We start from the raw sequence: 25,060 nt of genomic DNA, 5'->3' as shown, positions 1-25,060 counted from the left end.
TGCAGCCCCTTGGAGGGGTGACCCTGTTACAAAGCTTGGGGTGGGAACAACCACAACCATCACCCCGCTCTTCTTCACCCCTCACTTTTTCAAGTTTCCTGACAACAAGGAAAGAACTATCTCACCCCACACAGTGGTTATTTGTGTTAATTAGCAGGATTCCAAGGGCTGCTGGTGCACAAAGCCACCGGGCACGCTGCTCCCACATCATCTCTGCAGGCTGCAAAGGACAGAGATGTCCTGCAACAACTCAGATTGCCATTAAACAGACGCACACACCACATCTCCCTGCTCCCTGCAGAACCCCTCGGGTGTCACTGCATCCCCATGCCATGCAGCAGCCCATCCCGCTCGCCTCGCCGCTGTCGTGAGATGCAGCCAAGCTGCCCATTATAGCACCATTGTGCCGAGTTTTTAGCTTAAAAGTCCTTGAAAGTTTCCCACTGTGACTAGTCAAACAAGATCTTTTTCACTTTCCCTCTCTTCTGCGCTAACAATATTTATACTCATTTCTTTTATTGAAATCTATCTGCCGCCTGTTCTATTAAAGCTGCCTGAGTGGCAGCTCCTATTCTCCGGGAGCCCGCAGCCCATCTATTCTCCAGACAATGAGGTACAAGCAGTCTATCTTCTATTGTGCTTCCCGGCCTTCAGCTCTCAAATCTCCCATCTCCAAAAGGCATGTCAGAAGCGCTGAGATGGAGAGGATGGGGATCCTGGGCTGCCCTCCCGAGCACCTCACCGCCATCCGGGGAGGTTCAGGTTGTATATTCGGAAAAAATCTCTTATCCAAAGAGAAAACACGGGCTGCCCAAGCGAGTGGTGGGGTCACCCTGTGGAGGTGCTCCAGAACCGTGGCCATGTGGCACTTGGGGACGTGGGATGGGTTGGGGTTGGGGATCTCAGGGCTCTTTTCCAACCCTAATGATTTTATGTTCCTACGTGGCTGTGACCCCTGCGATGACCTGGGCACACTTCTCTTGTCCCCCAGCTCTGCACGTCGCGACTCTGTGCACTGCTGCTCTCGCACACGGATGTTTGTGAGCTTCATGCAACTTCTTTGTGCGCAGGAATAAAAAAGGAGCATTAAGCCCTTTGTCTGCAAGAAGTAGTTCATTGGGAAATAAAAGGATTATGGAAATTAATATTTAAAGAAACAAAACACAACAACTCAGGGACCAACCACCCTTGAAGGAGGCTCTAACTCAGGAGTAAATGAGCCACACAAAGCACCATGAGCCGAGCTAATAGTGGGTGACCCTATGGCACAAGGCTCCTCTCCCTCCCAGTCCCCGCTGCTACCCCCAGCCCCAGCCCTCCTTGCCCTTCCTCCCTTCCCTTCCTCCCCACTATTTTTTCCCCGTTGCCGCTCGCAAGGTGAGAGAGGACAGCGTCGCCAGAATGAAGGATTCTCCTGCATGCCCTCTCCCAGCAGCGGCCCTAATTCATTTTTCATGGCCCCTCGCAGTGACAAAAGCCGCTGCTTCTCTCTTGTAAGCGTGCGCCATGCAATAAGTCAAAGCTGATGTGCATTTTCCCCCTGGGTGCCGAAGCTGTGCTTTTGATTTAATTTGTCCTGTTGTTTGGCTCTCAGCCTTTGCCGGCGAGTTCCTTTGGAGAGGCAGCAAGGTAGGGCCCCATACACGAGGAAGGGCTGCCTGACAGATGGGGTACAGTGGGTAGTGTTTAAATAATTTGCTGCGATGATACCGAGATGTTGGAGAGTGACAGATGCTCCGGGAGAAAATCACTCAGACAAAGACACGCATCCTGTTTGCAGGAGCTCTGCTCCTCCATTAAATCCTGTTGCAACTTGGCTTTCCTGGAGCCTGTCCCATTGCTGGCAGCTCTTGTGCTGCCTGGAAGAGAAGCAGCGCAGCGCAAGGCTTGGCCCTGGCTAACACCAAGAAACGAGCTGCTCCTGTTTGCAAAACACCCAAAAAAATGCCACGCGGGTCCACATTCACTATTGCAGGTATCGCAGTGGGGATAACGATGGTGAGATTCCCCCAGTGCCCTCCAGTCATAGGATCATTAAAGTTGGAGAAGACCATTAAGATCCTCAAGCCCAACCCATCTCACTGTGCTCACTGACACTGCACTTCAGGATGGAGCATCCCCAGCACCGACCCGTCCCTCTTCTCCCCATTCTCCTCCATGCTATTCCAAAAAACAGTTGCTGGCATCCAGGACCGTAAAGTCCCCCTGGCTGCAAACCTAAACCCAAAGGCTTTCCCTGCAGGAGAAGCTCTTAGGACGTAATTTCAATCCGAAGCATTTAAATGGCTGTAACCTCTGCTAAGCTGCATTTCAGCCGCATTAAGAAAATATCCCGAGGATGGGAAGCAAGTGGCATAATGGCATTAGAGTGAAAAAAATAAGCATCAAGTGCTGGCTAAATCCATTCAGAGCACTGGCAAGAGAAGTCCCACGGATGTGGGAAACTTTCCCTGCATGCTGAGCCTGGCTGCCAGCTGCTGGGGAATGGGGATATTTTCCAACTCACCCCAGCTCACCCGGGATGAGGAGTACCCAGCCTGGCTCTTAACCTCAGAACTGAGGCCAGGTGAGGCCGGCTGTCGCCCCTCCATCATCTTTAGCCTGTCTTTATTTTTGCAGACACGCTATTTTCCAGCCCAGTGGCCTCGCTCTGTCCCTCATGTTTTATGGCACTGATGTCTCCATTTCTGGAGGATCAGCCGCAGTGTTGTGGCTTATGGAGAGCAGGCAGACAGGTGGGCACGACACCTCTGGGGGTCTGGGGGTGCTGTGATCCCAGGGAAAGCGGATGGGGAGTGGGGTCTGGAGGCTGCATGGTGCCAGGAACATCAGGAATGGGTGATGCTGGGCAATGGGAGAGAATGGGAATGGGATGAGCACCCGACAGGTGGGGTGGGGAGGGAGCAAGAGGCACTGCTATGTAAGGGAAAAGTCATTCTAAATAACAGCAGTGTAGCACAGGAAGGGGAAAACCCCCGGGCTACAGCATTGCTGCAGCTTTAAATCATATAAAAATAAAGGAGAGGGAGATGGAGAGAGAGACTGTGAGGAAAAAGAATTGCCATTGTTTTACCAAGCAGATGGGAAAGTTCAGGGGATCAGAAAAAGACTATTATTATCTTGACTTGACCGTGAGAAGATGGGAAAGGAAGAGGCATTTTTTCTCCCTGCAGCAAAGAGTGCCATGGCAGGAGTCACTTCAGCAAGGAGCTGGACAGAAACACTGCTCCACGATCTGGGCACAACACCGGGATCTGCTTTTGTCCCCTTCCCACCAGCACTGATCCAGCCAGATGCTGCACCCCGCATTGCTGTTGCACAGCCGGGCAGCGGGCATCCATCACCGCCTCCAGCTGTGCCACCCTGCCTGCACAGGGCCAGCTGTGCTCCAGATGTGCTCACACAGCCCTCTCTTCCATCACAGCATGCCTGTGTGAAGCTGAACTAGAAGCATTTCAGCTTCCTGCCCATGGTAGCACACAGGAGATGAGGAAACCCACTGGGGTAGTGGAAAGGCACAGCCCCCAACCCCACGGTGCTGGCCCAGCACCAGGCTGACTTACAACATGGAGCACACACCAGTGTGGTTTTTTCCTTGCCAAGCGTCAGGGCTGTGGACAGAGATGTGTGATGGAGAGGTGATGGCCTCAAGCTATGCAGGGCAGGATCAGATTGGGTATTAGGAATAATTTCTTCTCCAAAAGAGTAATGCTACACTGCACAGCTGCCAAGAGGGTGGTGGGTAACCATCCCTGGGGGTGTTCTATTACAGTGGGGATGTGGTACTGAAGGATGTGGGCAGTGGACACAGTGGGGTGGGTTGGGCTTGAGTATCTCAGTGGTCTTCTTGAACGCTAATGATTTTATGATTGTATGGAGGAGCAAAGCTTGGCTCTACCAGGTCTCAGTCATCCTTCACCCATCACATCCCTCATTGCAGTCTCTTCACCACTCCCCAACTTTCCTCTCTGTCTCTCCACCACATGGTGTGTTTTGTCCCTCCTCACTCCACCACATGCTCATTCCCTCTGTCCATAACCCTTTCCTTGCCACCCTTCCTTTGCCCTGACACCGCTGGTCCTCCTGCAGCCGCCTCCTCTGCATCTCCCACACTGTGAGCATCTCAACCCCAGGAGGTGGAACACGGGCTGGCAACCTGCCCTGCCTAATCCCGCAGCTACTGACTCCTCGTGCACTTAATATTCACGACAGAGAGAAACATTTCACGGCGAATTGGACGCACATTCAACTGGAAATGGAAATTTTATGACTCTTCTCACTCCAAGCCGCAGATTACACCAGCTGAGAAAACATGGAAGCAAATGAACAACCTGTGAACTGTAAAGTATATTAATAATGAAATCACAGCCTGGGAAATGAAGGCTTTATTCTGTTTATATTCTGCTCCATTAATAGAGAGCACTCTCACTGGCTCCGCCCCATTAGCCAGCAATCTGCACAGAGGAAGAGCATGAGGCAGGCAGGGGAACGGTGGCATGGGAACAGGGGACAAACCTGTCAGGAGATGCCATCAAAGCATCTCCATGTGCTGCTTCCACCTGTTGACACTGGGGTGCACTGGGACTTGGTGCCTGGTTCAGCGTGAGCACGGGGAAGGAAGGGAGCAGAGCGTGATGCTGGGTAGGAGGGGGTGAATTTTAGGTTGGATATTAGGAAAAACTTCTCTGAAAGAGTGGTGATGCACTGCACAGCTGCTCAGGGAGGTGGTGGGGTCACCGTCCCTGGGGGTGTTAAAGAAACCTGTAGATGTGGTACTGAAGGACACGGCTTAGTGGCTAATTTTGGTGGTAGGCGGATGGTTGGACCTTAATGATTCTACAGATCTGGGGGAAATCAGCTCTAAGACCACCAGAACGTACCCAGCAAAGTGCAGGCACCAAGGAGAGCATTTTCACACTGCCCACGTGGCTGCAGACCCTTTCCAGCAGTGGAGCCCACGGTGGGTGAGATGCTGGTGATGCTGACCCTATGATCAGAAGAGGACAGACGCACCAAACTCACTGCAACCTCCCATCCCTCCAGGGACGGACACATCCCTGTATCTCCAATAGCCACCACAATGGGGTGGGAGGACTTGGCCCATGTGTGACACAGCCTGGCCAGGCTCTCTCCTCCCCCAAAACAACTGCCATGGCTTATGCAAAGCGCATCACGGGAGCTAAAATGAGACGAGTTTTCTATAGCTGAAGCGACCTGGTGTTGACAGAATGGGGACGCGTTTCCACAGCTCAGATTTTTATAATAATACCTCGAGGGAGTCTCTGGCAAAGTTTGGCCCAAATATAATTAGTTTGCACAGCTATTAGGGGCTGATAAAAGGTTTTAATTTGTGTGGAGATCTCTTGCATCTCAGACACTCCCGTTCCTTGCTCTTCCTCTGCTTCCAAATGCCAGCCGAGTGAAAGGCAGATCCCGAGCCAGCGACACAAAGCCCTGCATGAACCAGGGAAGGAGGGAGAGCTCTGATTGCTAAAGAAGAGACAGAAAATCCGGCGAGCCGACGCTGTCAGCACGTTGGGGTTTTTGTCCGCATTGGGAGCACATGGAAACTTCCCCGGTCCTGCTGCTGTGTGTATGCAGGGCTTACGAGATTGTCATGCAAATGGGTCGGCTCAGGAACCAGACAAATAAATCTCCTGTTCTCTTCTTGCTATCGCTTTGCACGGGGCTGCGGCTCCCTTGTGCTGGGCACGGTGCAAAGGCAGATCGAGGCCTCTTGCAACGCCACGGGAAGGCGGTGAGCAATGGGATGAGCTCAGGGATAGAACCTGGGGTGCAGACAGAGCTGTCTGCTTTTTGCTTGGGAAGAGCATCCCAGGTCTGCGTGCAGCCCCCCAGTCTCAGGGAGCTGAGCACGCTTTGCCTCTGGTGAGGAGCGAAAGTGTGACACTGCAAAGCTGTGCTTAGGGAATATGCTGAAGCACAGAGGTTTTTTTGTTTTTTTTTCCCCTCCTTTCTGTAATGGAAAGGCATTGCCTCATTTGTAGCTGGTAGGGGTCTTGTTATTTTTGTATGAAAATGCATCTTGTAAAGGCGGCTGTGCCAAATATGCAAACAAATCAGCTGAGCGGGTTCATTTCCACCATGTGGAGAAACTAAAATATTACTTTTATATATATACACACATATACACAATCTCCTGTTGCTTTACAATAGCAAGAAGAACAAGGGCATAGCATTGGAGGGGAATCTCTAAAAAGAGCCGTCCACAGCTCAGCACCCAACATGCATGATGTGTTACCCAGGATTAAGTCACTCCTACCCCATCTTGCTCCCATAGCAAGCTTTTGGGGGCTAAATCTTCTTCCTGCTCCTGGCAGGATCCCATTGCTGCTTGCAACGTGTGCACAAGAACTTTGCAAGCCAGCACCGCCTTCACCTTGGCCAAAAACTGCTGCCCGTGCCACACTGGTACCAATGGAAATAAGCCACCAGTGACCCTTCTCCCAGTGGATCTGTCCTGAGTGCACTGATTAAATGCACATCAAAATGGGTGGCAGATTTACAGGTTAACAATGATTTAGTGGAGTGCACTGCAGCCAAATTAATGCCGGCTATAATGTAGTTTACCTCATTAAACAATGCACACCAAGATCCTGTCTGTTGTAAAACAATTGGTCTCTGAAGCCTAGTGTTCATCTTCCAGGGTTGCTGGGAGATAATAAATGGGTAATATTCCGGCGATAATGGTAATGGAGTCACGGCTCAGAGCTAATATTATGGCAAAGCAGTAATTATTTCAACAGTAAACAAGGGGACGGTTGAGCTGCCGACAGGATTGGAGCCTGTTGAAATGCTTCAGTTAATTTAGCTGGAGCCCAGGCCTGCAGTGCCTCCTGGAAGGAGGATGAGGGTTGTTGGCTGAGCCTCTGCAAGATCCTGGACATTGGCCTCTGCAGGCAGTCAGGGCCTCAGCGCTGGAGAAAGGCCTCTGAGATCAGGGGAACACATACAACAAGGCAAGATGGGATCTCATGTTTGACAGAGCAGCCAACCCAGTCCAGGTCAACCCAATCTAACCCAACCAAGCCCAACTAAACCTAAGTCAACTCAGTCAGATTCAACCCAGCCTCACCCAACTCAACCCAACCTAACTCAACCCAACTCAATCCAACTCAGTCCAACCCAACTCAACTCAACCCAACCCAACCCAACGATGCAGCTTAGGGTTGGTTCTCTGCTCCAGACACAAGAGGTTCAATTCCTTCACAAACCACTGCTGATGGCCCGTACAACATTTTCAAAAGTCCTTTGGGGCTCATACCCCTACTTTCCCCAAGGCTGCAGTTGGCTCTGGCGTTTGCTCAGCTCAAGAAGATTCACACAACTAAATGTCATCTAAATACAGACAAGAAAGGCAAGACAGGTGCACTGGCCTTCTCCACTGCCTTCTGAACCTTCAATAAGAGCCAAGAGACAGTGTAAAAACATACATAAGATCCAGGAGGAACACAGCAGTAGGCTTGCACAAATCAGCTGCTCTCTGTGAGAGTCATTTCCCTGTCAAAATGACCAGCAGAGAGAAAATTCTCTGTCATTAAGTGAAAGTGGTAACTTGAGGCATGGTTACAGGGAGCCTTCCCTGGGGACAAGGATTCCCCTTGCTTCTCTCAGTGCCTCCTTTCCAGGCTCCAAGGCATCTCCTGCCTGCAATCCAGAAAGGATCTGCAAAGATTAAGTGCAGCAAGCAATGCACTCAACGGACAAACATCTGAATGGAGGGGACGTGTCCCCTTCCTGGGGACATGCAACTCCTCAAGCTGGATGTTTTTTCAGCAGCTTTTCCTCTTGTTTTAAGCCCTGCCAACAGCCAGAGAGAATCAATAAATCCAAATATACCACACTTCTCCCAGAGTCCCTCCGCTGCTTTGCTGCTGATGTATAGACAGACGATCTCAAGAGACCTCTGCCACATCAGGCCACCATGTCTCATCTATCTTAAGTGCATATACAAGCTGTGATTACTCCCTCACCCAAGCACCTCACGTCCTGAATGCATTTAGCCTCCCCTCAGCCCTGCCAGGCGACGGACTGCTGTCTCACCTCTCCCAGGGAGGAAGCAGAGGTTAACAGAGCTGCTCACTGAGGACAGCTGGGTCATGGCAGGATGGGGCCCTCCAAGCATCACATGCCCCTCCAGGTGCTGCTGGCCCAGCAACAATGCAGCACTGCGCTTGTGGGGCAGGGCTGGGCTCCTGCTTTCATTGCCGAGCCTAATCCTAAGATTAATGAGGGATTCCCGCTATAAAGACCTTTTGATCAGCCCTCTTATGAGTAGATACACCATCAAGCCAAACCATAATGTTTTCCTACCCTGGCAGCCTCCCGTCTTAAGCCTTACACCAGAATCCATCATACTATAGCAATAATCAAAGAGCAATTAGACAAAACCGTGGCAGAAAAGTCTATCAAGGGTTGTTAAGGATGACGAGTTGGATGCAGCCCTTGGCTCTGGATAGCAGCGAGCCCTTGGTGCCACTCACTGCAGTTCATCAGCACTTTTCCTGAGCTTAACAGGAGGCAAGACAAGTCTCGTGCCTGCCACACGGATGCATTTGTTCACCAAGAGATGAAAACCAAACTGACAACGTGGCAATCACCATGACAACATCAGAGTTACCCAAAAAACACATAAAGAGCCCAGTAACTATGGGAACACCTGCGTGACCAAAACCACACCATTAAGCAGCAGGTCACCATTGTTTGCAGATGGCATCAGCACCGTGGTGCCAGGACCAATACATCTGAAGCCTTCGGAACTTTGAGACATTTCACCCTGCTGGGAACACCTCTTGACTGACATCCCAATGGGTTTGGCACAGGGGATGGAGCTGGCCTGCTGGGTGCTGGAGCTTGGCTTCCCAAATGGGTTTTCTGCCAGGTGCAGCCCCCAAACCCCTTGTCACAGCTGTGGCTTCTAAGCAGAGCCCTCAGATGGAGGAATGTGTGTCTGCACCCACCTCCTCCTTGTTCCATTTCAACCTGTGCACTGATAGGAGACAGGTGGCTGGGAAGGGACTGCAGTGGGATGGATCACTGAGGAGTTGAGCTGCTTTGGTGTCAATCCTCTGGGAAACCAGACTGCATGCTCCTTCCAGTGAGCAAATACTCTTATTTGCTCCATTTCCCACTAAGAACCACAGAGCAGACTGAGAGCTGCCAAGAAAATAATAAAGCCCATGAAGTGCTGCTGTGCAGAGGAGCACTCGTTGGTGCAAGTATGGGAAGCAGCTCCTCCAGCACTGGCATAGCAGCAGCCAGCTTTGGGTCTTGGATCTCCAAACCACAGCATCTCCTCCCAGGGAGCTCGTCATCACCTTGGCACCTTCTACAGCACCTTTGCACACCTGCTCTGGCTCTTATTTCAGTCCCTCTACTTCAAATCCTTCTCTCCTGTATACATGCTGAATTGGAAACAGGCAAACAGAGCATCCCCAGAGGCAGGGAGAGGAACAGGAGCTACACGCAGCCACCAGAGCTGTCCTGGGCCATCCCTGTGCTCAGCACCCTCCTCTGTCAGGCAGGCAGAGCCAGGTAAATCTTTGCAATCATTTGCTCTCTTCGAGCTTTGAAGGTAGAATGCCTAATCATGGCCAAAATCGGGTAAGAGCTGCTGCTGCAAATTACACAGCACCACAGGTAATTTCTGATTAGCTCACTCTTCCTCTCGTGATGCATCCTCAGTTTCCATAGCAGCTAAGTCCTAAGTAAAATGGAAACATCTGGTTCAAGCGCAGGTAAAGATTCCCTGGGGAAAGAAACCTGCAGGATGGCAGCAAACAGCGAAAACAGCCCCTGTGAAAGTGAGAGGCACTGGGAGCTGGGAGCCTGGTTAGGAGAGGATGGATGGGGGCAGGGAGGAAGGCAGCGAGGGGCAGGGAGTGGGAGAGGAGGGTCCTGGGGGCAGGAGGGGTGTGGGATGGACAAAAGTATCTTACAGAGGCTCCTGTCAAGAGAGCAGCCTGAGATGGCACCGACAGCGCAGACAAAGAGCAAAATCCAACTGCCCAAAAACAGCGAGGAAAGGATTTTGAAGTAATACAGCCCCGAACGGGTGTGTATGGGAATTTACTTCCCAGAAGCCCCACCCACACAGTTCTGCTCAGGGTTTGCTTTCCAATTAACAAGGCTACCAATTAATGCTCCGCGTGTTTTCTTGTTGCTTTGCACCATTTCCAGCCCCTCTCTGATGCAACGTGTGAGGTTCCCTGGGGGGCTCTCAGCACGCAGCCCTGTGCCACACGCAGCCACCTGCTGTGGCAGCCCCAGCACTCCCAATGCACAGCACAACCCCAACCTGGTAGCCACCACCAACCATCCACATAAGAAAAAAAACCCACATTATTCCTCTCCCAAGCCACCAGGCTGGATATTTCCCTAACAAAACCCCTCCACTCCTGCATCCAGTCACATCTTTTCAGTGCACACCATCTTCTTTATGCAACTTCAGCAACAGGCGAAGCAGCCAGCAGCACCTCCCAGCCCTTCTCGGGGTGATGTTTGACTCTTACCTTTGGGTGAGATGTGTCTCCAGGTGATTGTGGGGTCTGGCCTGCCCGTGGCTATGCAGGTGAGGCTGACGTTGCCGCCTTCATTGATGGAGATGTCAGAAGAGATCTCGATAATTTTCGGCGACACTGCAACGACACAAAGAGGAAAACACCACTGTAACCAGACAGCTCTCTCAGTGACATGTCTGATTTTTGGGTGGTGCTGTGTGAAGCCAGGAGTTGGGCTCAATGATCCTTATGGTCCCTTCCAACTCAATACTCTACAATTCCATGCCTTAAATCTGCCACCCCAGTGCAACACGAGCCCCTGAGCGTGCACATGGCATGGGTCCAGACCCAAAGAGGGGACATAAAAAAGAAAGGGGCTGATGGTGGGAAACAGACGGGGAGCAAATGGGGCATTCCCCACCCAGCTGCTGTTCCCAAGGACCCCGTCCCTTTTTGTCCCCATCCCAGCTGCTGCACACACACTGCAATGTCTGCAATGGCCTTGCACGCATTGCCTCTGCTGTGCAGGTAAGTAATTTATTGATCCGTAAAGCACTCCAAGACGCTCTGGAAGGGATTATGTCATGCCAGTGCCGTGCAATAAAATAAGAAATGATGGATTTTTTGTGAACACGAGGGTGATTTAGGGTTTGTAGTTGGAAGTGTAGTTAAAGTACATTTTAAGTGGAAATCAAGGTGGGTAATGAATTATTCCCTGTTTTGAAGGGCTTCTGGGAGTTCATTTTTTTGCTGCTCTGGGCATGACGGCTAATCTGCTAATCATGCACCGAATCAGGAGGTCCCAGAATGGGGCTCTGGGCAGGACAGCGGCTGTGAAGGCAACACCAAAGGAAATATTAAAATTCATCAGTGTCATTAAGCCCAGCATGAGGGCACACATCTCCTGAGATGGCCGGCTGGGAGATGCTCTGCCAACAGCCGTGCAGTCCACGGAGATTCAATTAATGACAAAGTGCTACAAGTAGGGAGAAACCAAGAAACCAATGCGTGCTTCTCACAACTTTTGGAATCACACAGGCCATGGGGGTTTGATGCTGCTGAAGGGATGAGCAGTGCTGGAGCAAAAGGCCCGGGGAGGGGTGGGGTCACCTTCCCTGGGGGTGCTCCACAACCATGGAGATGCAGCACCGAGGGATGTGGGCAGTGGGCAGTATTGGTGGGAGGTGGACAGTTGGACTGGATGATCTCAGAGGTCTTTTCCAATCCTAATGACTGTAGGATCCTAAGGAGCCCAGCTGACTCCGGTTGTCGGTCCCACACAGTGATGTTATCTGCCATCTCCCATGCAATACACACCGTACCAAGGAGGAGCCTTGGCGACGTTTTTAATTAACGGATTCGCATCACTCATATCTGGCTTGTTTTGCCGAGCTCACTGAGACTGGCAAACAGTAAATTCAGCCTTTGCATTGCGATTGCGGTGCCGCGCGCAGGGATTTGCATCCACACGGGTGACGGATAGAAATCTGCAATCAAATTAAATGACCAGATTCTAAAACATAATCAAAACAAATCAAACTTTGGTTTCCACTTCTCCCAAAAATACACTCTGAAGGGCATCGCTTCCTCCTCCTGCCCAGCAGAGCAGCACCAGCGCTCCTGCAGTGTTTCGTGCTGCTGGGGATGGGAAGGGGAGGTGAAATGATGGCTTTGGCCACGCAGTGGGAGAATCTGCACGACAAGTGCAAATGCAGCTTTTGGGAATGGCCCGCGGTCGGTCGGTCTCCAGCAATGCACTGCAGCCTGCCTGGGATGAGGTGAGGGCTGGGGAGCAGGAGAGCGACAGCATCAGCAAAGTCTTTAGGAACCACTTAAATTAAAAGCGGTAGGATTTAACGCGACAGTTATTGTATGCTAATTAAACGTTTGAATAATTAACCACGCGCACTATGTAAAATGCCTTTCTTGAGACTTAGCAGGTACGTCGTAAGGCTTTTACTACACTAGAGAGGGAAACTTCGATAAATAAGTGATCGCAAGTATATATTTAACATTATTTAACAGCCGCCGGTGCTGCCGTTCCCTCTGCATTCAAAGCTTTACCCATCAGTCGGCACTGCTGCAGCACTGGGGCAGAGGAGAAATTCCTTCTGCTGAGCGCGGGACGCAGATGGAGCTGCGCCCCAACGGGAATGAATAAATAAATAAAGCTAAATAAATGCCTGCTTCCCAGGCGGGAACCTCTCCTTGCGGGCAGTCCTTTTGTGTTCAGCATCTCTCCTGCTCAGAAGTGATTAAACATGGCAGTGTTGGCCAAGCTGCTCCAGTGACACAGTGCAGATTTCCCCAGAGACCGGCTGGTGTTTCATCGATCTGAATTCTGCTTTTTTCCCCCCTTTTTTCTTGCCACAGTAATGGGAAAGGTATCAGCGCAGTGCCGAACTGCAAACCCAGAGCTCGGCTGGACTTGCATGCACGGAGTCCCAGGGACAGAAAGCAGCGTGCTTAAATATTTAACCAAGCCATATGGCACGTTACACGCTCAGGGTGTTCAGTCAGGTGATAGATGCCTGTGCAGCTCCAAGCATATGCACTTGCCTACACAGATGTATTCCCCAACTTGTGCTGTGTGCACACGCACCCTCCTGGCCCTGGCACAGGCTGAACCTCCCAGCATCCATCCCAGAGCCTACGCAGGTGCAAACACCCCCTGCATGCACCCTGCAGCAGCCAAACGCAGTGCTGTGCACAGATGCTGAGTCCCTGCACCGCATCCAGCTTGTCCCTATCGACACACACAGCCCAGGGTCTGGAGCAAGCTCGCCAACAGATACAGGGGAAGGAGACCAGCATGAGCCTTCAAGGGTGCCTGCAATAAGGAACTGCGTTTTTTGGCTCAGCCACCTAAATCCTGACCAAGATAGGAGATAGGGCTGCAGCATCTCCGCCTGCTATCAGTGCATGGGGTATTGCTGGAGAGCCCCAGCACTGCCCACGCCAGCAGCCTGCCAGCAAGACGGGCTCTGCTGGTAAGGCTTGCTTCCCCCTCATAAAACATGCAAACCTCCATCCTCCAGCATGAGCAACATCTGCTCCGGATCAAAGGCAACAGCAAAGAACATCTATAAAAGCATCTTGAAGCAAGAAAAAGAGGGAGACTCAGACTTGTGTTCTGCAGGCGATCTGTGATGTGCACTGGCAGCTTCCTGAGCATCAGGCTGCCAGAGCTCGTGCCTTTAATAACAGACACTTTCCACTGTTACTCACAGACTTCTCCATGTTTTACAGCACACTGCTAGCAGGGCCCTGCTGCTGGGAGCCCCAGCCCTGCTCACTGCACTGCCAAGCATCACATTGAGCCCACACTGCTGCACCAACAACTGAAGGACAGCAGGGCTGGCTGCGATGGGGTGCAGGGACCCCAGCACCAAGCTAGAATCATAAAGGTTGGAAAAGACCTCTCAAATCCCCAAGTCCAACCCCAACACACCCATCTGTGCCCACTGCCCACATCCCTCAGTGCCACATCCTCATGGTTATGGAACACCCCAAGGACAGTGACCTCAACACTCCCTGGGCAGCTGAGCAGTGCAGCATCACTCTTTCAGTTAATAATAATTGTTTCCTAAAATGTGCTTCTAAATCAGGTGCTGCTACTCTCACACAACCATAAGAGGAAAGCAGAGAGGGCATCATCCTTCCATAACAGCAGCACAGCTCAGAAGCTGCACTGAGGAAGTAGCCCATGAAGTAGGAGGAACAGAAAGCATCCCCAGAAGCAGAGAGAGGAACAGGAGCTACATGCAGCCACCAGAGATGTCCTGAGTCATGCAGGCTTGTATATAAAAAACTTCCAATTTTGGGTGCAGACCCTACCCTGGGTTTGCACAATCCCTTGGCTCAGCTTCACCGAAGGGCTCAGCCCCCCCCCCCCCACAAACCTGGCACTGCGAGACGAGCCAGGAAACGAAGAGGACATACATAATGACCTTAATAAGCAATTAATAAATAACTAATGGCAATTGCTCGTTTTAAAGCAAGGCGTAATGAGATGTGTCATACAGCGCCGAGATGTAACTAAATGATTTCCCGAGCAGATAATGCCTCCTATTGCAGCAGAGCTCTCCGAGCTTGGAGGACACCAAATTTTTTACACCTGTCTCTGCAGCAGGTTATATGGCAAGGCATTGAAATAACTCAGAGGGGGAGGGGGGAGAAAGACGTTCCCAATCATTCATTAGTAAAGTATTTGTGAACGCAGATATAATTCACCGCATGAGCCGCAGGGCTTCTGCAGACAAACTTTATAGCTAAGTGCCAAAAGGGAGCCCAATCTGATTCCACTTACGACAGCATAAATCTGCGCTGCTCCTGCCGTCGTCAACAAGGGATGTGCCAGAATAAACACGGCACAAAAGCAGAATCAGAGCTCAAGCATGACGGCTTCTTTCTGACTCTGAGGTGGGTGCAGGTCGTCTGCCATTAGGCCAAGCAGCCTTAATGCTGGGTCGCCTGCTTTTGAGGCTCTGGAAGGACCCTTTATGCTCCCATCTGCTTCCCAAGCCTCACATCTTGGGAAATAAAGCAAGATTCTGCTTAGCATGGCTGTTAATAAATGGCTTCAGTGTACAGCCAGAATCCAGGTTTGAGAGACCCAATATCTGCTTTCACATTATGGCACCCAAAGGAGGTTAGAATCATAGAATCATAGAATGGTTCGAGCTGGAAGGGACCTTAAAGGCCAGCTGGTCCCACTCCAAGCATTGAACAGGGGAGACCCACAGCTCTCCATCAGGAGCTCAGAGCCCATCCCTGACCCTGGGTGTCCGCAGGGATGGGGCATCCACCAAACTGCTGAACTGCACTGGACACTTCCTTCCCTAAAATGAACCTACTGGTGCAGACCTCCTTTAGAAAACGCTTCATCCTTCTCATGCAAACGAAAATGAAAAAAGAAGAATGAATGCTGTACTAAAGAAGTTTTCCTATTGTCAGCCATGAGGAGATGCAGCTGAAGAAAGACTGCTCGACAGATCAGCTCCCTGTCTAGACAGATCTCATTTTCGGCTCCACGCACACTTCACAGAGCTAGGATCTAGTTTTCAGCTTCTGCTTTTTGCCCCCAAGTCACCTGGGATTCCCCCTGCCAGACAAGCAACGCCTCATGAAAAGCAGAAAATTGAAGGATCTCAGAGCCTTGAGACACCCGGCGTCATCTTCCCAGCATCGCTGACACCTCTCATCACAGCACTGCACACAGCCACCTCCACGGCCATCAAACTGACAGGGACGTGGGGACATGTGGGGTCTGCAGGGTCCCCTGGGTGCTGCTGGAGGCTCCATCGGACCCCTGGGAGATGTCACTGCGTGGGGACGAGCGCGCCCGGCAAAGTTGGAACACGACGCCTCGCTAATACAAAGCTTGTCAAACCCATCACCTCCAAATGCTGAACGTCTTTATTAGATTCCTTTATCTCCCCCCGAGATCGGAGGGACACGACGAGACGATTCTCAGAGGAGATGTCATCATCCAGAAACTAATTAAAGGCTGTGCGGGAAGTCGGGCCACGCGCACTCTGGAGAACAAAACGCATTAGCAACTGGAGTCGAGAAAAATATTACAAGTGAACTTCAGATCAGAGAGGGAGAGTGAGGGATTTGACAATAACTCTCCTCTCCGTTTCTCCCCTGCTCGTCCTCGATAGCCGTCCCACAGCAGGGCTGAGTGCCTGAGAGCAGGTCCTGCTTTGTGATGGATGCTGAAGGATGCTGGATCCGAGTCGCGCCTTGGGAGAAAATCATCATTTGGATTTGTGGAATTTCCCCTTTTTTTTTTGGTTGGTAAAGCTGCTTGCTGCCTGTCGGTGAGCTGCAGGGATGCTCGATGCCTGAGCCCTGCTCTGCATGGAGTAGCAATGGGCAAAAAAACAGGGAGGAAGACAGTGAAGAAAAAGGTGCACCAGATGCACCATGATGCTCAGAAATGTTAAGATATTAAGATGCGATAGGATAGACAGAGCCTGTGGACACAGGAACCACAGGTGGAGAGATTTCTGCATGGGGACAGTCCTACTTAACTACACCCTACATGCAACTGTGGCTCATGTCAACTGAGATGCACGTACCATCCTGCTACAATCATAGAACAGCTTAGGTTGGAAGGGACCTAAACAATCATCTCGTGAAACTCAGCTCCTCTTCCCATAACCAGCCCTGCATGCAGGTCCTGCAGCAGCCCCCCATACAGCTTCCAGTGCTCCCCACTCCAGGATGGGCACTATGTGTGTTGAGCCTGCTGAGCCAGCCCACACCACTTCCCTTGCAGAGAGGAACGCACAGGAACAAAGAGCTCCAACATCCTTCCCAAAGATAAATCAGATGCTCTAATGCAGCCCGCATCTCCAATGAATATAGGGCAGGTGTCTCTGAAGTGAAGTATTAGTTAAAGTGATGCTCTTTAAATTACATTTCGGCTATTTCAAGCAGACAGGTTGTGTGTGGGTTGCTTTTTTTTTTTTTTTTTATGATCTATCTAGAGGCTTAAAAAGACACAGAGAGAAATAAATCTCCCTTCCATTAAAAACACACTATGCTCTTGCATATTTGTTCTTATCTTCGCGCTCTCCTCCGCGCTCCCTCTCCCCCCGCTCAAGCACAAAGTGTTTCTGATTACTCTTTCCACACCGACACTGATCTCATTGCAGGAGCCCAGGGATGGCTGCAATGGTCGCCTGATGCTCCCACCTCCAAACTCACCGCGATTCACAGCTTTCCTGTGGAACAGAGAGAAAGCCCCAACTTTGGGCTGAGCTGCTGCTGCGCTCTATCCGTATCTTCTTCTCTGTTTGTGTCCCTTTGGCCTCTTTCATCTACTTTTGTCCCTCCTGCCCTCTCCGAGACATCTTTCACTGTTCCAAGGGCTGTGCCAATGAGACACAAAAATACAGTGTGTACCGTAGGGTCAGATGGAAGCAATCCTGAACCACGCATCAGCCATAAACCTTGCTGGAGATACGCACGACTGCCGTGTCCTCAAATCCCCCATCTGCCTGCAAAGCCTCAAGCTGTTCCTCCCCACTGCCGGCAGCGGCTCTGCTTGCTGTTATTTTTCCTCCCCGTGCCTTGGCATCCCCAAATAATTGTTCTTCCTGTGCTTCCACCCCAAGCTCCATCAATTTCAGGAGCCTCCTCAATCCTCCTCAATCCCTTTCTTTTTGCTCGCGTTCAACTCCGGTGAAAAATAAATGGACTGGGCAGGGAGCACGGCCCCATTATCTTCTGATTAGGAGGTCTCGAGGCCAGCACTGCTACTGCTGACCAACCCCTTTGCTCGCCTGCTCATGAAGCAGGAGGTCAGCAGTGCCCGGCAGCCTCACGAGAGCCGTGGGCGAGGTGATTTATGCCTCCAGATGCCGCCGCTCCTCTCGTCTCCTGGGATCACATTGCTCAGCATGCGACCCGCCAGCGCATCCATCATCCATGCTGGGGCAGAGCTGCCATCCCACAGCCACCCCATTCCATCTTTCAGCACTTCTTTGCACAGCCTGGAGCTTGTGTTCCCTCCTTGGAGGCTGTGGGAGTCCCCACGCTTCCCTTGCTCATCCCATAGAGCATCTCTGGTCTTGCACAACTTGAGGCCATTACCTTTCATTCTAGTTTTTGTGTGATGACCCACATCATCCAACCCACACCTCTCACTCCTTATCATCTCCTTGAAAGGGAGGTCCTCACAGTCAGCCCTCCAGGTTCAACGATGCTGGAGAACAGGATGGTCCCTGCTGCCTCGATTCGCCTTGATGTGCATGGAGCTCAACACTGCGCTGCAGGTGCTCAGTACCTGTGCACATCATCATGTTCATTTCTTGGGCTCTGCCAACGGTGCTGGCATTAACCCTATTGTCACAACACCCCCACGTGTCATGGGAGTACTATTGGGAAACGAGACCCAAAGAACAAATGGCCCAAAGGTGCCCGTTAGGATTGACGCTCAACCAGCACCTGCTATCCTGCCAGGCTGTGCTGAGCACAGCAAGATATCCACACAGAGCTGCGATTAAAATTGCATCAAGAAATTTCTACCCACATATGCAAAGTTGGACAGAGTTTAAAGCAAAGGCACCGGCAGGCAGGGGTAGCAGCGTGCTCCGCGTGCGCGGGGGCTGTTCTTGTTTTCCATGAGGAATGTGCCTTCATTTCCCATTTCTCCTCAATGAAACCCTCGAGCCTTCATCTTGGCCACCCTCGCGCCTCTGAGAAAGCCCTAAAAGCCACAGGGAGTTATCTTCCCCCAGAGCATCCTTTAATTTTCCTATTTGTCTTGCTAATGCCCAGCCTCACCGATGGCGCTGCGTATTCCCCCTGCGCTCGTACTTTCCAAGGAAGGAAGGAATATTTTTACCCCTTCCCTCCTACTCTTCCTTCCTTTCCATTTAATCGTTTTGGAGGCTCTTTCTCCAGAGTTTCCTTTCTTTCCTCTTCCTCTTTTCATTTCTAAAACCTGCGGTTCTCAGATTCAGAATCATCACTGTTTTTAACTTGGCTCAAGCCTCTTTAATTAAGTTACTTTCCATTATTTTTTATCTAGTCCATTTGTCTACATCCCCCTCGCCCTCCCCTATTCTTCCCTTCCTCCCCAAGGCAGGCTGGGTACGAAATCTTACATTTCCATTTGGCTAACAATCACTTTGAATTTTTAAATGCTATTAAATTGGATCACACCGGTCACTGGACGGGAGTTGTCGAGCTGTGATATTTACTTGTGCCAGTCAAAGGGAAATGAAATTGCAGCAGAGCAGGGGGAGGTGAGGGGGGAGCACAGATTTATTCTGCCCGCTGTACTCACAAACAGCCACAATCCCTTTGGATTTTAGAGCGAGTTCAAAGGAAACTCTTACGCTCAACCATGAATGTATTGTAATGTCTTTAATAAATCAATTACTTGTTGGCAGGGAAGTGTCACTGCATCTCCAATCCTTGTAATCACCTCCGCCTTGCTGTGTTTTAAGGGCTGAGAAAGCACTGAGGTGGAAGGGGAGCCCGGAGGAGGAGTGGGGTAAGGCAAAAAGAAGGGGAAAAAAAGAGAAAAAAAACTTACTGCATCGTCTGGCCAAAAAAAACAAAAACCAACAAACAAACAAAAAAAGAGAGAGAGAGAATGAAAGCTTCAGAAAGACACATCTCACGTAGCTCCCTTCTGCTGCACGTTACTTAGGGGCAGGATTTGTGCTCCTGCCTCCAGGAGGGTGCCGGTATTCCAATTTCACTAAAAGAGCCCTTTTTAGGCTGGAAAATTTGCTAAAAAGCAGGCGAGCAGGATTTGATTACAAAGCAATCCTGGCCAAATCCAGCCCCTCCTCCTCTCTCTCTGCTGACAATATCCTCCCCTCCACAACAACAATAATCTGAGCACAAACAGACACGAAGCTTTTCAGAAAGTAATGAACTCCGGCTGGAGCCAAGGCAGGAAGGGTTTAATGTTTAGCTCAGAAAGCTTGGCGAGGCCATCAATTATATAGCCCTGCTGCTGAAGGAGCAAAAAATATTATTTCAGACAGACATGGCCGAGAAGAAAAGATAGAGAAGGAAAACACTGCAAGAAAGAATTAATTCCGTGAGAGAAGTGCTTGCAAAAGAGGAGTGGGATGAAAACTGGAGCTCTCAGGATGAAGCAAGTAAGGGATTGCAGAGGGCATGGCATGGACAGACATCTCTACTGACCCCAGGAAGAGTAAGGGGAGCCCATGGACATCCACATGGGGCTGCCACCATCACCGCCTTGCCCCATGTTTTGATCCAGCTCCATCATTAGGGCCAGGAAACTCACACCAGCAATATTTCAGGACCTGTATTTCATAGATTCATAGAAACACCAAGGTTGGAAGGGACCTCCAAGATCATCAAGTCTAACCGTCCACTCATTTCCACACGCATTTCCCACAGGTCACACTTCCCCATCTTTTTTCAAGGCTCCTTGCCTTCTCGTTCCCCACTTGCCATTTTTCCTCCCATCTCCTTCTGTAAATCTTTCTTTCTCACAGCACCACCAGAACAAAAAAGCAAAAACAAAACAAAACAAAAGCCAGCAGGACGAGAGCACAAAGCTCCCAGCACGTGTGCCTCCAGTCCCCAGTCTCATTTTCCAAGTTTCAACCTCTCCAAAGCAAAAAAGCCCCATTTCCCCCCCTTCACTCTCCCATAGGCTCAGTGACCCCTCCAGCCCGTCCTTAAGCTCGCAGATATTTGTCGAGCTTTTCCAGCAGCTGTTCCCTTGGCCTCTCCTTTATCTCCAGCATTGTGTTCACATCTGCTTCCCACTCTGCCTCCTTTTCCCTGCCGCTGGGAGCCGGGTTTTAAATCACTGCTCAGCGCTCCGGCTGCCAGATGCGGATTTCATACTGCCCAGCATGCTCCGTTTGGATAGGTATCCAAAGGCCGTGTGCAAGCTCCTCTGCCTCTTTTTTTCTTTTCCCCTCCTCCCTTTTGGCCGCAGAGCCAGCTTGGCTCAGGATCCATGTTCCGACACCTGGTTGTTGGCAGCTCGCAGCCCTGGCACCGAAGCGCTGCGTGCGGCTCCGCGATAGGGATGGGGAGGGCAGTGCGACCCAGCCGGGCTATCAGGGATGTGCTGGTGGCCATCCCTGCATGGGCTGGCAGCTGTCCCACCACTGTGTCCCCACAGCTACGCTTGGAGGTTTGGCTGAGCCCAGTTCTGGGATTTGTGAGCTAGCAAAGCGCAGCTCTGGACAGCATCACGCAGGAGATGTGTTCAGGACAAGACATCGCCATCTGCAGCCACACCGCCTGCCTCTGAGTGTGGCAATTTTGGCAAAGCAATAAGCAAAAGCCCTGGGGAGCAAACAGACGGGGGCACAAAGGAGGATGCCATGCTGCTGCCCGTGACAAAACTCCTCTTTTGGATTGCAGTCTGAATGTGCTACCCAAAGAAGCGAGGGCGGCACTCTGTAACACACATCCTGACTTTCCTAAAACTCATCTGCCATTTTTTCATTGCAAGATCGCACCCTTGGCCCCCTGCACCCTTCACCATGGACCCCCACAGGTGCTGCCCTATCTATGGCAATGGTGAAGGCAACACCAAGCTGACCAAACCTGCTGCAACAGGGCGCTGTGGCTGGACAGGCTCCGGGGGGACTGGCCATAAAATCAGCTCTAAAGGCCAAAAAGAAGAGCCAGATTAAAGTATCAACTCAGAATTTATGCTCGGGACTTAAGGTTTAATAATGCAACAGAAAATCAATATTTAATAAAGCAAATGATGGAGAAAAACAGTGAATGGGAGATGAGCTGCTGCTCCTGTTTTCAAACATGTGAGTCCCGGAGGAGCCGGGTTGGCAGGATGGATGTGACACCAGATTGCCACGCGAGCTGGCACGCAGGACGTGAGGTCCCACCGCTTCCAACTGCGGTGTCAAGGGGCTCGCAGGTCTTTTATTAAAGGACAAACAAGGAATTAGAGCGGTGGTCAGAGTCCAAATACCCATGGACAGCAACCAAATGCTGATGCACGAGGGGAGCCAAGCAGCTGCCTTGCTGAGCGGGTCCAGATTTGCACTTGAGATGGAGAAATGTGGGCAGACGGGCAGCACCGTGCCCAGGCTCCAAACGTACTGAGGGGGGTTGGCCAGGATCTGCTGACCAAGGGGGCGAGAGCAGAAGGTCTTGGAGCACTGAAACCTGCCTTCCACGCCAGGATACTCTCCTGACGTGCAGGAGAGGTAATGAGGGTGGTAACTGTGGGGCAGTAGCAAGCACACTGGGCATCAAACTGCCTGCTAGGCATGGTGACAAAGCGAGCGCACAGCAAGCATGGATAGATGCGACAGGGATGCAGGGACAGAGCAGCAGCTCTGACTCCCTCCCCTGGAGCTGGGAGCAAATTGCACTCGGTGTGCATGGCATCGGGATGCTGTCCTTCTGCTGCATGCTGCAGATTAAAGATGCATCCGACTCTTATAAGTGCATCCAAACCCTACAGATTCATCCACGCCCCCAAAATGCATCCATGCCCTACAAATGCATCCACAACCTACAAATGCATTCAAACCCTACAAGTGCACTCAAGCCCTACAAATGTACTCAAGTCCAACAACTGCACCCAAATCGTACAGATTTTGGGTTCTCCTTCAAGAAACTGGATGCTTCTTGCTTGAGTCATACTGAATCCCACTGCTGCCATGCTTGGTGCTGCACAAAACACTGATGCCCAGTGCCGAGCTGCAAAGCACCCCCTGAAATGACCACCACTACAATACCAAATACCCTGCAGTAGTTCTCCCTCCCTCCCAGTCCTTCTGTCCCAGTTCCAACTCTATGCCCACCCATCTCCACCCCAGAAACAGGGTGAGCTTTCCTCATGCTGAAAACTCAGAAAGTGTTTTCTGTTGGTCCTTTTCCCATGCCCACTCAGGCAATGGTGGGTCCTACCTGGAGTGCACAGGGGTCACCCACAGGTGCAGGAGGAGGGGAGCTGCAGCCCGCTGGATGCAACCAGCGTGGCTCAGGATGCACAAGGCTGCACCCATTGCATTCCATCCCCTTGGGTAAACCCAGTGTCACAAAGTTTGGGGACTCAGGGTAAGCCCTCCCAGAATGGCTCACTTAGTTACAGGTGCTCAGCTCTCCCCAGTGCCCTTGGATGGAGCCCCTCCATCACCGCAGCGTGCCGGGTTGCCTGCCTGGCCCTGCAGCACGGCCATAATTTGTAGCTTGTGCTGGGATCCTTCACGATGAAAGATGACATATAAATATAAAACGTTATCGCTCCATAACAGCCACATGCTATAAAACGCCGGGCAGAAGGATCTGGAACTAGATGGAGGCAGTGCTTTAAATCCTTCCCCGCAGAGTTACTACCGCTAAAACAACAGCCCTGCTCCAAAGAGCTCCAGTACAGACGGAGGAGAAGAAAGGCTGCGATAACAACACCCGATCGCAGAGTTGGGCCAACAGAGCGACTTCACAGCACGGTGACCTTCCCGTGCCAACGGCCCCGGGAGCTGCAACACGGCCACACCGGCCCCATCTCCTCCATCCATCCCTGCTGTGCTGTGCGGATGCCTCTGTGTTACTATAGGAACGATACACACTGGTCCCCGTGTTCCCCTACACTGCGTTGACTCCACCGCCGCGATCGCGATAACAGCGCTGTCACTGCAGTAACATTACATTGTTGAGGTCTCACTGTTCTCCCCTTAATTTTATTGTCGTAAGATTAAATTGCAATAATGTTATTGAGCTGCCATTAGCGTTGCCATGGTAACAATAACATTAAGGCAGCGCTATCACGTTACAGTGGTCCTACCGCTCCGCCGCAAATATTTTAACGTAGTAAAACAAAAGAGATGACTGCAGTAACATTAAATGGCAGCCACCTCATTAACCCACCGCTGCCTTTGCCAGGCTTCTGAACAGTACTTTGGGACCCGTGCGTGGCGGTGGGGAGATGCTCATCTCTTTTGGGATGGTGGAGGATGCCTCGTGCAAGACCTGCAAGACCTGCAGAAACCCAACGTCCTCCTCCAGCTCTGCCTGGAGAGCTGAGAGATTTTGCAGAGCACTTGCAGAGCTGCTGCTGAATGGCTCCAGGTGATGCAGGCGACCTCCCCCTGAAAGCCTTTGCAGAGCATGGGTGAATGGAGCTGCTGGGAGCTTGCGTGCACAGAAAGGCTCAAAGAAGAGCAGGCTCTTGCTCTGCAGAGAAGAATGACCCGAGGGTGACCTGTGTGTCTCTGTGGGAGTAGCAAAGAGTTGCACTGAGCTCGCCTTGACACAACCAAAGCACGCACAGCTGATGCTGGGAAGCATGGAAATAAAGGGAACTACAGGGTGCTGAGAGGTGGGAATGGCCCCAACGAGATCACTGCATGCCCCCACATACCTGGGATGTTACAGCACTGTGGTGCAGGGCCTGCATTTGCACTGCTTAGAGGAACCTGCTGGATTCCAGTGTTAGCAGTTCACCAGGGGAGAAAAGCAGAGAAACTACCCACAGCTGTGATGTACACGAGGCATAAAAGGATGCAGGAAATGAAAACGGTCCACGTCCTATGAATCACTACCCCTCCCTTCCCTTCACTTCAGTCTCCTGCCAATTCTCTCTCTATGGGAGCAATGACATTCTTTACTGGTTTGCTTCTGGCCATACCCGAAATACCATTCACCTCTCCATCCCTCCCACTATTCCCTGTGCCAGTGTCCCCAGGAAGGAGGATGCACTGCAGGACATGCACCCAGTGGAGACCAGCACACTCGGTCCCTCTAGCACCAGGAGAGCCTGAAAGTGCATTGAGAGCAGGGACAAGTGCTTGGTGCAAGTTCCAGGGTCTGTTTTTCCCCCTCCTGCCCCATGCCATAATTGCTAATTAATAATAATGCTCAGTTCTCAGATAGCGCATTCCATCTTCAAAGACCTCTGTCGACATTACCAAATTAATCCTCATCAACCCCCCTGTGAAGTAGGTGACAATTATTATCTCTGCCTTGCAGATGCTAAAGTGATTTGCAAAGGGGTCAAGTGACTCTTGGGGGCCGGGACAGCCTGCCCAGCTTGCCCAGCCCCA

General features: G+C 51.2%; 1 protein-coding gene across 4 annotated transcripts in view; it reads right to left on the bottom strand.

The window, feature by feature from the left end:
- Positions 1-25,060, bottom strand: part of LOC100547960 (protein CEPU-1) — a 252,773-nt gene that overhangs the window by 10,391 nt on the left and 217,322 nt on the right. For all 4 annotated transcript variants that reach the window (XM_010723617.2, XM_010723615.2, XM_031556864.1 and 1 more), the window contains one exon: positions 10,533-10,658. In XM_010723617.2, coding sequence (XP_010721919.1) covers positions 10,533-10,658 — 126 coding nt within the window. The remainder of the gene's footprint in view (positions 1-10,532; positions 10,659-25,060) is intronic.

This window comes from Meleagris gallopavo, chromosome 26 (genome assembly GCF_000146605.3).
Source record: "Meleagris gallopavo isolate NT-WF06-2002-E0010 breed Aviagen turkey brand Nicholas breeding stock chromosome 26, Turkey_5.1, whole genome shotgun sequence".
In the NCBI taxonomy this organism is placed as follows: Eukaryota; Metazoa; Chordata; class Aves; order Galliformes; family Phasianidae; genus Meleagris; species Meleagris gallopavo.
This window is presented reverse-complemented; position numbering and strand designations above follow the sequence as displayed.